The 14,323-nt window shown below is 48.7% G+C and overlaps 1 protein-coding gene across 1 annotated transcript in view; it reads left to right on the forward strand.

Moving 5' to 3' along the window:
• The first annotated feature begins 415 nt into the window (after nucleotides 1–415).
• Nucleotides 416–14,323, forward strand: part of LOC134988486 (uncharacterized) — a 119,814-nt gene continuing 105,906 nt past the window's right edge. The window contains exon 1 of the mRNA XM_063950553.1: nucleotides 416–650. Coding sequence (XP_063806623.1) covers nucleotides 596–650 — 55 coding nt within the window. The 5' untranslated portion in view covers nucleotides 416–595. The remainder of the gene's footprint in view (nucleotides 651–14,323) is intronic.

Consider the following 14,323-nt stretch of genomic DNA (forward strand, 5'->3'; position numbering starts at 1 on the left):
GAAGATGGCGCCGATGCACAGGGACTTATATAGAATCCAAAACCGGCAAGAATTCGACAGCGGGATAATGATGTTTTGCCTCGCTTCGGATCTGAGGCTGGCGGGATTACCTGAGCCATGTTCGGATCCCGGCTCGGATCTCAATGTTCTGGTGGGTTTGGTTCTCGGAGAACTGAACCTGCTCCTCTTTACTGAGAACCAGTATAAATAGAACCTACACGTCCATAGTTTACAAGCAAAACATTATTTCTGGCCATGAAACGTCAGCGACAATGAAGTAGGTGACCTTTTGACAGTGAGCAAATGCACAAGTACGTATATTAACTCCTGTGACCCCCTCCCCCCACCCCACCCCAGAATTTGGGTTTTGATGCTGCTGTAAGTTGTTTTTTTCTTTTTTATAAGGAAGGTATTGTCAGTTTCACTTCTCCTGTGGGAGTTATTGCACAAACCAGCTGAGAGCAGCCGCTCTTGGTGCTTTTCTCGATAACATCAATGAAGATCTTAAAGACATGAAGCCACTTCCTCTGTCATCGCGCAGAGCCGCTGATAAATGTGGAGCTGACAGTCCCCTGTCACACAGCGATGAGGCAGCATGCTGCGAGGACCCCCGTGCATCGCCACCGCCCTCTACCTCCTGCTGATTACAGGTACCATGTACAGCGCACGGACTGCGGTCTCTTACAGGCCACGGGGCACTATCACAACCTGTTATCACTATTACATACTGTAGAGAGGAATACGTCTCATATAATGGGGGAGATTCAAATGTGTGAAAAGTCAGTTGGGAGTCTGTTCCTTCCTATCTAATAGACAGACACCCAACCGACTTTTCACACATTTGAATCTCCCCCAATGTGTCTTTCAAGGGGTCGAAGTTCTATAGAAGTCACAACTATCTATATCTATAGATCGTACGTACGTACGTATATATATATATATATATATATATATATAAAAAAATCTTACATACATGCATACATACATACATACATACATACATAGATATATACTTTATATATGTGTATAATATATATATATTATTTTTTTTAATTATTATTATTTTTTTGCATTGATTAAGGACCCTATTCTGGTTGGATTGCAGACTCTGCAAAAAAGCTCAATTGCGATTTTCGGTACACTGCGATCAGTACTGAATAACCCCATAAATCTCTATAATAACCATTTTAATCTCAATGTTGTATATTGTAATGTGAATATACCATCTGCACAGGCACCCTATCTGAACATTTGCACAGAAGCTCCTTCTCCTGGGCCTGGAGAGGTGGTATAAGGACGGGTAAGTATACATACAGGGTGATTCAAAAGTCGCAGTACACCCTTCTGTTTCAAAAACTGTGCAGGAAATGGGAAAACTGAATACTCCAGTAAGGTATGGGTGAGGAGAGCTATCTTTTACGGTATGTGCCGAACATGGCCGCCATCTTGAATCTAAGTCAGTTTTCCTATTTTCTGCACGGTTTTTTAAACAAAAGGGTGTACTGCGACTTTGACAGGGGTGTGCTGTGACTTTTGAATCACCCTGTAGAATACAGTCAGGCCGGTTCAGGTATTTGCAACACATTTAGGAGCTGTACCTCCAGAGGGTTCTGAAGGGGGTGGGGTGGGGGCGGTGCTTTGACGTTCAGAAGCAGTAGGTATCCGATTCTGATTGGCTGGTTGCATAATGACCACCTGCATCAGGTGGAACTGAAATCAGTAATGCGGCGGCTCTATTGTATCACGTTGCAGCTGCCTGATCATATTATATTATGCACATTTTTATTTGAACTACTGCAGGAAAGAAGTTTTGCATTTGGTTCATAAAGGGATAACCGACAACAGCACTTTGTGTTTTATATGCACTTTGTGTTGCAAATGTGACACTATCATCTCATTACCCACTTCATGGACTAGATAGTATACAATAGTGTGATGCAGCTGTAGCATTTGCTACTAACTCTGTGACGGGATCCGGTCTGAAGATCGACAGTGTCTAGGTCGATAATGTTTAGGTCGACCACTATAGGTCGACAGTCACTAGGTCGACATGGATGGAAGGTCGACAGGGTTTCTAGGTCGACATGTGCTAGGTCGACAGGACTAAAGGTCGACATGAGGTTTTCACATTTTTTTCTTTTTTTGAATTTTTTTCATACTTAACGATCCACGTGGACTACGATTGGAACAGTAAAGTGTGCCGAGCGAAGCGGTAGCGGAGTGAAGGCACCATGCCCGAAGCATGGCGAGCGAAGCGAGCCATGCGAGGGGACGCGGTGCACTAATTTGGGATCCCGGTCACTCTACGAAGAAAACGACACAAAAAAAAAAAAAAATCCTCATGTCGACCTTTAGACCTGTTGACCTAGCACATGTCGACCTAGAAACCCTGTCGACCTTCCATCCATGTCGACCTAGTGACTGTCGACCTATAGTGGTCGACCTAAACATTGTCAACCTAGACACTGTCGATTTGATGAACCACACCCCTCTGTGACGCCGAATCGGTGCACATGTCATGTGTAAGTACATACATTTGTGTCCTTACTCCTGGAGCCGATGCTTCTGGTTCCTGTGACACTCGCCACCAAATATTTTATTACATTTCCAACGATAAATGAGCGCCAATATACTTCTTCCAATCCCAAATATACTTCAAGTCAGATGAAGCTCCGACTATCCCACATTGATCTGCCCAGGATATTTCAGCCCCTTTACTCGGCTGTCCGCCTAGACAGTCACTGGAGTAAGTGTTACGTTGACATACTTCTGCCAATCCTGTACATGCAGCAGTGGGATCCTGACTTCCCCTCCCCATTCTGTACATGCAGCAGCGGGATCCTGACTTCCCCTCCCCATTCTGTACATGCAGCAGCGGGATCCTGACTTCCCCTCCCCATTCTGTACATGCAGCAGCGGGATCCTGACTTCCCCTCCCCATTCTGTACATGCAGCAGCGGGATCCTGACTTCCCCTCCCCATTCTGTACATGCAGCAGTGGGATCCTGACTTCCCCTCCCCATTCTGTATATGCAGCAGTGGGATCCTGACTTCCCCTCCCCATTCTGTACAGGCAGCAGCGGGATCCTGACTTCCCCTCCCCATTCTGTACATGCAGCAGCGGGATCCTGACTTCCCCTCCCCATTCTGTACATGCAGCAGCGGGATCCTGACTTCCCCTCCCCATTCTGTACATGCAGCAGCGGGATAGAAACATAGAAACATAGAAACATAGAATTTGTCGGCAGATAAGAACCACTTGGCCCATCTAGTCTGCCCCTTTTTTTTTTTTTTTTTTTAATTCTTTTTTTTTATCACTAACCTTATTTGATCCTTATTTCTTTGTAAGGATATCCTTATGTCTATCCCATGCATGTTTAAATTGCTCTACTGTCTTAGCCTCTACCACCTCTGATGGGAGGCTATTCCACTTGTCCACTACCCTTTCTGTGAAATAATTTTTCCGCAAATTTCCCCTGAACCTCCCCCCCTCCAGTCTCAGTGCATGTCCTCGTGTCCTATTGCTTCTCTTCATTTGGAGAATGTTTCCCTCCTGGACTTTGTTAAAACCCTTCATATATTTGAAAGTTTCTATCATGTCCCCCCTTTCCCTTCTCTGCTCCAAACTATACATATTGAGATTTCTTAGTCTTTCTGGGTATGTTTTGTGATGTAGGCCATGCACCATTTTAGTTGCCCTCCTTTGTACAGTTTCTAATGTATTAATATCCTTTTGAAGATATGGCCTCCAGAACTGAATACAGTATTCTAGATGAGGCCGTACCAATGACCTATACAGTGGCATTATTACTTCTTTCTTTCTGCTGCTGATTCCTCTCCCAATGCAGCCAAGCATCTGACTAGCCTTCCTCATTGCCTTGTTACATTGCTTACCTGCTTTTAAGTCATCTGAAATAGTGACTCCTAGATCCCTTTCCTCCTCAGTAGTTTTCAGTATAGTGCCATTAATACTGTATTTAGCTTTAGGATTTTTGAGACCCAAGTGCATGATTTTGCATTTTTGGGCATTAAACTGTAATTGCCAGACTCTTGACCATTCCTCTAGTCTACTTAGATCCTCAATCATTTGATTTACCCCACCTGGTGTGTCTACCCTGTTGCATACCTTTGTGTCATCTGCAAAAAGGCATACTTTCCCTTTAATGCCATTTGCAATGTCACCAATAAAGATATTAAAAAGCACTGGTCCAAGTACAGATCCCTGGGGTACTCCACTGGTAACATTTCCCTCCTGTGAATGCACTCCGTTTACCACAACTCTCTGTTTTCTATCCTTCAACCAAGATCTTATCCATTCAATAATCCTAATATCCAATCCCAAACTTTCAAGTTTATTTAGCAGTCTGCGATGTGGAACTGTATCAAAAGCCTTACTAAAGTCTAGATAAGCTATATCCATGGCTCCACCTTTATCCATCACTTTAGTCACACAATCAAAAAAGTCAATAAGATTTGTTTGACATGATCTCCCCCCAGTGAATCCATGCTGTTTGGGATCCAGTAAATTGCCGGATTTGAGATGATCTACAACTCTTTCTTTTAAGAGTGTTTCCATCAATTTCCCTACTACTGATGTAAGACTCACTGGTCTGTAGTTGTTTGCCTCTTCCTTGCTTCCACTTTTGTGCAGTGGGACTACGTTTGCTCTTTTCCAGTCCCCTGGAATTTCTCCTGTAGCTAATGACTGGTTGAATAATTCTGTCAATGGTGCTACCAGCACCTCTTTAAGTTCTTTTAGTATCCTTGGATGTATCCCATCTGGCCCCATAGATTTGTCCACTTTCAGCTTTGAGAGTTCTGTTAGGACCTTTTCCTCTGTAAATGTACTTGTTTCATTTTCCTGAATATCCCTGCAACTTAACTGTGGCCCCTTCCCCTCTCTTTCAGTAGTAAATACTGAGCAAAAATAATCATTAAGATGATCTGCTATTAAATTGTCTCCTTCAACAAGACTCCCAGTGTCCGTCTTTAGTTTTATAATTCCGCCTTTTGTTTTTCTCTTTTCGCTTATATACCTAAAAAAAGTTTTGCCTCCTTTACCCACTGACTGGGCCATTTTCTCCTCAGCTTGTGCCTTTGCACATCTGATTACCTTCTTTGCCTCCTTCTGTCTAACAAGATATATTTTTTTGTCTTCATTATTTTGTGTCTGCTTATATTTCCTAAAAGCCATCTTTTTTGCTCTCACAATATTTGCTACTTCTTTTTCAAACCACACTGGCTTCCTTTTCCTTGTGTTTTTCCTAACAGTTTTGATACAAAGGTCTGTTGCCTTCAATATTGCACATTTGAATGTTTTCCACCTCTCCTGCACTGTTTCCAAGTTCCTCCACTCTGCCAAAGAATCGCTTACACATTTTCCCATCCCTACAAAATCAGCCTTCCTAAAATCCAACACCTTTGTTTTTGTATGGGACGAGTCAGTCTCTGTCTTAATGCTGAACCATACTGCTTGATGATCACTGGATCCGAGGTTTTCACCCACTTTTACGTCCGATAATCTGTCTCCATTTGTAAGTATTAAGTCTAATATTGCGTCTTTCCGAGTGGGCTCCCTCACCAATTGGTGGAGGGATGCTCCCTGAAGGGAATTTAAAAGTTCCTACTTCTAGTGGAACTAGCAACAGACACCTCCCAGTTTACATCAGGAAGATTAAAGTCTCCCATGATTATTACCTCTCCTTTTAATGCCATTTTAGTTATGTCCTGCAATAGGTTCTTGTCAAGTTCCTCTTCCTGACCTGGTGGCCTGTATATCACGCCAATACGAATAATCAACTTTTCCCCTGTTTCTATGGTCACCCAAAGGGCCTCAGTTTTTTCTTCAATACTTTGTATTAATGTAGTATTTATGCCATTTTTTACATACATTGCTACCCCTCCTCCAATTTTTCCAATTCTGTCCTTCCTAAACAAAGTATATCCCGGTATAGCTATGTCCCAGTCATGATTTTCATTGTACCATGACTCTGTAATTGCCACAATGTCTAGATCATCCCTTGTCATTATTGCAGTTAGTTCTGGGATTTTATTTCCTAAGCTCCTAGCATTTGCACACATAGCTTTTAGAGTTTTGTTTGTGCTTTTTCTGTTCCTAGCTATGTTCTTCTCTCTGCCTATTTTTATTTGGTTTTGATCTGAATTATTTTCTGTTGCTGTGGATATGCTTCCTATTCCCTTTGCCTGACTTCCCCTCCCCATTCTGTACAGGCAGCAGCGGGATCCTGACTTCCCCTCCCCATTCTGTACATGCAGCAGTGGGATCCTGACTTCCCCTCCCCATTCTGTACATGCAGCAGCGGGATCCTGACTTCCCCTCCCCATTCTGTACATGCAGCAGTGGGATCCTGACTTCCCCTCCCCATTCTGTACATGCAGCAGTGGGATCCTGACTTCCCCTCCCCATTCTGTACATGCAGCAGTGGGATCCTGACTTCCCCTCCCCATTCTGTACATGCAGCAGTGGGATCCTGACTTCCCCTCCCCATTCTGTACATGCAGCAGCGGGATCCTGACTTCCCCTCCCCATTCTGTACATGCAGCAGTGGGATCCTGACTTCCCCTCCCCATTCTGTACATGAAGCAGTGGGATCCTGACTTCCCCTCCCCATTCTGTACATGCAGCAGCGGGATCCTGACTTCCCCTCCCCATTCTGTACATGCAGCAGTGGGATCCTGACTTCCCCTCCCCATTCTGTACATGCAGCAGCGGGATCCTGACTTCCCCTCCCCATTCTGTACATGCAGCAGTGGGATCCTGACTTCCCCTCCCCATTCTGTACATGCAGCAGTGGGATCCTGACTTCCCCTCCCCATTCTGTACATGCAGCAGTGGGATCCTGACTTCCCCTCCCCATTCTGTACATGCAGCAGTGGTATCCTGACTTCCCCTCCCCATTCTGTACATGCAGCAGTGGGATCCTGACTTCCCCTCCCCATTCTGTACATGCAGCAGTGGGATCCTGACTTCCCCTCCCCATTCTGTACATGCAGCAGTGGGATCCTGACTTCCCCTCCCCATTCTGTACATGCAGCAGTGGGATCCTGACTTCCCCTCCCCATTCTGTACATGCAGCAGTGGGATCCTGACTTCCCCTCCCCATTCTGTATATGCAGCAGTGGGATCCTGAATTCCCCACCCAATTCTGTACATGCAGCAGTGGGATCCTGACTTCCCCTCCCCATTCTGTAACATGCAGCAGTGGGATCCTGACTTCTCCTCCCCATTCTGTACATGCAGCAGTGGGATCCTGACTTCCCCTCCCCATTCTGTATATGCAGCAGTGGGATCCTGACTTCTCCTCCCCATTCTGTACATGCAGCAGCGGGATCCTGACTTCCCCTCCCCATTCTGTATATGCAGCAGTGGGATCCTGACTTCTCCTCCCCATTCTGTACATGCAGCAGTGGGATCCTGACTTCCCCTCCCCATTCTGTACATGCAGCAGTGGGATCCTGACTTCCCCTCCCCATTCTGTATATGCAGCAGTGGGATCCTGACTTCCCCTCCCCATTCTGTACATGCAGCAGTGGGATCCTGACTTCCCCTCCCCATTCTGTACATGCAGCAGTGGGATCCTGACTTCCCCTCCCCATTCTGTATATGCAGCAGTGGGATCCTGACTTCTCCTCCCCATTCTGTACATGCAGCAGTGGGATCCTGACCTCCCCCCCTTATTCTGTACATGCAGCAGTGGGATCCTGACTTCCCCTCCCCATTCTGTATATGCAGCAGTGGGACCCTGACTTCCCCTCCCCATTCTGTATATACAGCAGTGGGATCCTGACTTCTCCTCCCCATTCTGTACATGCAGCAGTGGGATCCTGACTTCCCCTCCCCATTCTGTACATGCAGCAGTGGGATCCTGACTTCCCCTCCCCTCCGTTGTCTCGTTACTGCATCACGTCAGCAAGTTTCAGTTTGAAAATAAATTAAACTTGAGCAGAATTCTGGATTCCATATAAGATGTCCCGAATCCTGAAAAGTACAGCGGGGAGTCAAACCTACAAATTATCCCCATACTGATACATTAGGAAGCAGAGCTTTGATTGCTTAGGCCGAGAGTACAGGAAATAATAGCGAAATGACAAATGCCAAAGGAAAAATATCACTTTCACAGATACGTGGAAACATCTCTATGTACTGACAGAAGGGGCATCCCCAACAATGAACAAGGCAATTTACCTTTGTACTCTACACCGCTGGAGCACTGTTGCTTTTGCTATCTATCAAAACATTGTGGGTCTTATGCAGACAAGTCTGTATTGCGGACACATCTTGTGTTGTCTATGCAATGCCTGTACCAGAGCTGAGTGCACGCCTGTAAGTATGTCTGTCACCAGAGGCGTATCTAGGGTAGGGTGAGTGGGGCACGTGCCCTGGGCGCCTTGGCAGGCCCAGGAGAGGGGGGCACCGCCGCCGGCCAGGGCATCATGCCCCACTCGCCCCTGTCACGCCGAAAGCCGAAATGTGAGGGGAGGAGAGCGCACCGTCTCTCCCTCCCCTCACCGCCGCTGAAAGCCCTAGCAGCGCTGCTGTGTCCGGCCTCCGGCGGCGTTAGCCAATCAGAGCTTGCGGACCGGCTCCTGATTGGCTGCCGGTCCGCGAGCTCTGATTGGCTAGCGAACCGGCGCCACACAGCCGCCGGAGACCTGTCCTGGAGCGGTGAGGGGAAGGAGAGGCGCTCTCCTCCCCTCACATAGAACAAGCGGCGCCGCCGCGCCGGTGACTCGGTAAGTGACCGGGGTGGAGGAAGGGGGGGGGGGGAGAGAGCACAGTGGGGCATGTAACTGGCACAGTGGGGCATGTAACTGGCACAGTGGGGCATGTATCAGGCACAGTGTGGGGCATGTATCTGGCACAGTGAGTATGTAACTGGCACAGTGGGGCATTGTATCTGGCACTGTGGGGCAATGTAACTGGCACTATGGGGCATTGTATCTGGCACTGTGGGGCATGAATCTGGCACTGTGGGGCATTGTATCTGGCACTGTGGGGCAATGTAGCTGGCACTGTGGGGCATGTATCCGGCACTGTGGGGCATTGTATCTGGCACTGGGGGGCAATGCAATTGGCACTGTGGGGCATGTATCCGGCACTGTGGGGCAATGTAACTGGCACTGTGGGGTAATGTAACTGGCACTGTGGGGCATGTATCTGGCACTGTGGGGCATGTATCTGGCACTGTGGGGCATTGTATCTGGCACTGGGGGGCAATGCAATTGGCACTGTGGGGCATGTATCCGGCACTGTGGGGCAATGTAACTGGCACTGTGGGGCATGTATCCGGCACTGTGGGGCATTGTATCTGGCACTGGGGGGCAATGCAATTGGCACTGTGGGGCATGTATCCGGCACTGTGGGGCAATGTAACTGGCACTGTGGGGCAATGTAACTGGCACTGTGGGGCATGTATATGGCACTGTGGGGCATTGTATCTGGCACTGTGGGGCAATGTAACTGGCACTGTAGGGCATGTATCCGGCACTGTGGAGCATTGTATCTGGCACTGTGGGACAATGTAACTGGCACTGTGGGGCATGTATCTGGCAATGTAACTGGCACTGTGGGGCAATGTAACTGGCACTGTGGGGCAATGTAACTGGCACTGTGGGGCATTGTATCTGGCACTGTGGGGCAATGTAACTGGCACTGTGGGGCATTGTATCTGGCAATGTAACTGGCACTGTGGGGCAATGTAACTGGCACTGTGGGGCAATGTAACTGGCACTGTGGGGCATTGTATCTGGCACTGTGGGGCAATGTAACTGGCACTGTGGGGCATTGTATCTGGCACTGGTGGGCAATGCAATTGGCAATGTGGGGCATGTATCCGGCACTGTGGGGCAATGTAACTGGCACTGTGGGGCAATGTAACTGGCACTGTGGGGCATGTATCTGGCACTGTGGGGCATTGTATCTGGCACTGTGGGGCAATGTAATTGGCACTGTGGGGCATTGTAACTGGCACTGTGGGGCATTGTAACTGGCACTGTGGGACAATGTAACTGGCACTGTGGGGCATGTATCTGGCACTGTGGGGCAATGTAACTGGCACTGTGGGGCATTGTATCTGGCACTGTGGGGCATGTATCTGGCACTGTGGGGCATTGTATCTGGCACTGGTGGGCAATATAATTGGCACTGTGGGGCATGTATCCGGCACTGTGGGGCAATGTAACTGGCACTGTGGGGCATGTATCCGGCACTGTGGGGCATTGTATCTGGCACTGGGGGGCAATGTAACTGGCACTGTGGGCCATTTTCAGTGGCCACACCCCTTCTGGAGCATGGCCACACCGCTTCTGGTGTGTGGCCACGCCCATTTTTTCACCACGCACGCCTTCGGCGCGCGCACATGCTTCTTTTGCTATTTTTTTTTTCTTGAAGGGGGGGGCGCCATTTTACATTTTGCCCTGGGCTCCAAAAACCCTAGTTACGCCTCTGTCTGTCACATCTCCAATTGCGGATGATTGGACGTACCTGTGGGGTAACGGTGCGTTCACACATAAGCTGAGTTTAGTGAGAGTGTGTGGAGGATGTGCAGACGGAATTGCAGCCTACGCTGAGTTGTGTACATAGAAAGATCTGTCTGATTGCAGGCCGACCACTTGCACAAAATACAGGACTGGTGCAAATTTGCAGTGATAAGGGTGAAGGCTGTGTAACCAAGCATACAGACAGGGGTGGTCTAGTCCAGGGGTGGGTACTAATTAACCTCACCCGGGTTTGTTTGAGGGGCCCGTCGGGACCTGGGCCAGCTGTTGAGGGGAAGAAATGCTCCCAATTTGGGGTAGTCTGCACATTTGTTTAATTTTTTGGGGGGGATTTGGATGTATTTCCAAAGTATCATCTGGGGCCACCATATGTCTCAGCGTCCCAGGGTGTGGTTGCATACCCACAGCTGTAACTGAACATGGGGGGTAATTCCAAGTTGATCTCAGCAGGAATTTTGTCAGCAGTTTGGCAAAACCAAGGGGGTCATTCAAACCCAATCGCATGCTGCCTTTTTTGCAGCCGTGCGATCGGGTCTGAACAGCGCACGAGTGTGGGCCGCAATGCGAAGGCGCGTTGCTGGCCGGCGACAGGGGTTGCCGGACAGCGCCGGATTCTATGAGAAAAGTGATCGCAGCAGCGATCACAAGAAGATTGACAGGAAGAAGGTGTTCGTGGGCGGCAACTCACCGTTTTCAGGGAGTGTCCAGGAAAATGCAGGCGTGCCCGGCCGTTTCCAGGGAGGGTTCCTGAGGTCAGCTCCATCCAGGATCATCGCAGCGGCTGAGTAAGTCCTGAGCTGTGCGCAAGCGTTCGTACCACTAAACAGCGATTACCCCCTCCCCCTGTAGGCGGCAACTACCTGATCGCTGTGCAAAAAATAGCCTGCGTGTGATCAGGTCTGAATCACCCCCCATGCTGCACTGCAGGGGGGACAGATGTAACATGTGCAGAGAGAGTTAGATTTGGGTGGGGTGTGTTCAAACTGAAATCTAAATTGCAGTATAAAAATAAAGCAGCCAGTATTTACCCTGCACAGAAACAAAATAACCCACCCAAATCTAACTCTCTCTGCACGTGTTACATCTGCCCCACCTGCGCTGCACATGTTACATCTGCCCCACCTGCACTGCACATGGGCCCTCATTCCGAGTTGATCGCACCAAGCAACTTTTTGCTGCTGGTGCGATCAACTAATCTCCGCCTATGGTGGAGTGTAATTTAGCGATCACTTGTGCAGCCCTGCTAAGCTAAAAAAGTTTCACACAAAACAAGACCAGCCCTGGACTTACTTACCCTGTGCGACGGGTCCAGCGATGATGGTCACGACTTTGACGTCAGACATCCGCCCTCCGTTCGCCTGGACACTCCTGCGTTTTTCTTACCACTCCCCGAAAATGGCTTCAAATGTTCAGTTGATGCCCCGGAACGTCTTCCTGCTGTCAATCTTCTTTCTTTGCTGGCAACGCCACGCATGCGCATTCCAGACCCGATCGCACCGCTGCGAAGAAGTGCAGCATGCGATCGGGTTGGAATGAGGGACAACTGCTAACAAATTTGCTGCTGCGATCAGGTCTGAATTCCCCCCATAGCCTTATGTTTTGTTCTGGATGCAGACACCTCACAAGTTGCTCACATATGCTGTTATTTCAGACCCCACAAGAGGAACGTATTTAATATGTGATGCCCCAACTCACAAAGTGCACATAATGATAATGAAAGGTAGGAAATCTGTTGTGGTACTATAAATCCCAGCATGCTGCAACAACTGAAGAACCACAAGTTGCCATGTATTACAGCAGTGCACATTTATTGGCAAGCTGCTCAATCAGATTGTGATGTCACTCAGGTGCTAAAAGGGAGGGGTAATTCTGTGTAAAAAAAAACAATTTGTGTTCCCTAATGCACACTGAGTGAGAAATAATACTACATAAAGGGGGTAATTCCAAGTTGATCGCAGCAGGAATTTTGTTAGCAGTTGGGCAAAACCATGTGCACTGCAGGGGAGGCAGATGTAACATGTGCAGAGAGAGTTAGATTTGGGTGGGGTGTGTTCAATCTGCAAACTAATTTGCAGTGTAAAAATAAAGCAGCCAGTATTTACCCTGCACAGAAACAAAATAACCCACCCAAATCTAACTCTCTCTGCACATGTTATATCTGCCTCCCCTGCAGTGCACATGGTTTTGCCCAACTGCTAACCAAATTCCTGCTGCGATCAACTTGGAATTACCCCCAATAATCAGATAATACGGAGATCTTAGTTACGTATATCTGCAGATACAGGGTTAAGCCCCCAGGCCGATCGGCAAGGCTTCTCCGTCACTGGGGATCCCTAATACTAGGTATGGGTCCGGGGTGCAGGACCCCATCACGTCGGCACAGTTCGGCTACCCCAGGTCAGCACACAGGTGAAAGTTAATAGGGGTTAATAAGAAGAACATAAGTGCTATGTAAGTGAAGTGTGATTAAAATAATACAAAAATATATACAAAGTGATAGGGAAAATAATAAGTGTTAATAAAGTGTTAGGGTGTGCCGACCTGAAGCCGCCCAGCCATACCGACATAGGGGCCACTTATGTGCTTCTTATTAACCCCTATTAACTTGTATTGTATTTAGAGAGGCATGGATGGGTCAGCATTAGGAGGGATTGCTGACTCCAGAGTACCATTGGAGAAGTCAGGGGCGTGTCCAGGTAAGCTGGCTCTCAGATTCTGTAGGAGCCATTATCATGTGGCCTTACACTGGGCAATCAGACCCAGACATATGTGTAATTATTATGGGGTGGGTGTGGGGTGCGGTGGCCCCTATGTTGGTATGGCTGGGCGCAGTGCCGTTTCTAGCGGCGGGCGAGCCGTGCAATCGCACGGGGCGCCCACCGCGGCACTTTGCATGTACTTATGTCTCCCTCCTCCCTATTCCCGAGCACTCCTGCTCGGGGGGCGGGGTTTCGCAGAATGACGCGTTTGCGTCATGACGTCACAACGCAATCGCGTCATTCCGTGAAACCCCGCCCCCCCCAGCAGGAGTACTCAAGAGGGAGAAGGAGCAGACAAGCCAGGAAGGAGGAGCAGACAAGCGTTGGAGGAGGCGGCCGGCGCGAGGGAGGTGAAGCGGCCCGGCCCGACCCGAAGAACGGGAAGATCTTTTATGTGTAAGTAGTCTCTCTCTCTCCTCTCTCTCTCTCTCTCTCCCTTCCTTCCCCCCCACTTGACACCTGCCTGCCGCACTGTTTCAAATGGGGACACCTGCCTGCCGCACTCTGTAAAATGGGGACACCTGCCTGCCGTGCTGTGTAAAATCGAGACACCTGCCTGCTGCACTGTGTAAAATGGGGACTCTTGCCTGCCGTGCTGTGTAAAATGGGGACACCTGTCTGCCGCACTGTTTAAAATGGGGACACCTGCCTGCGTACTGTGTAAAATGGGGACACCTGCCTGCTGCGCTGTGTAAAATGGGGACACCTGCCTGCCGTGCTGAGTGAAATGGGGACACCTGCCTGCCGTGCTGTGTAAAATGGGGACACCTACCTGCTGCGCTGTTTAAAATGGGGACACATGCCTGCGTACTGTGTAAAATGGGGACACCTGCCTGCCGCGCTGTGTAAAATGGGGACACCTGCCTGCCGTACTGTGTAAAATGGGGACACCTGCCTGCCGCACTTTGTAAAATGGGGACACTTGCCTACCGTACTGTGTAAAATGGGGACACGTGCTTGCCATACTGTGTAAAATGGGGACACGTGCCTGCTGTAATGTGTAAAATGGGGACTTTTTATTTTTTATCTTTTGTCCCCTGTGGTGG

Source organism: Pseudophryne corroboree, chromosome 2 (assembly GCF_028390025.1).
Source record: "Pseudophryne corroboree isolate aPseCor3 chromosome 2, aPseCor3.hap2, whole genome shotgun sequence".
NCBI lineage: Eukaryota > Metazoa > Chordata > Amphibia > Anura > Myobatrachidae > Pseudophryne > Pseudophryne corroboree.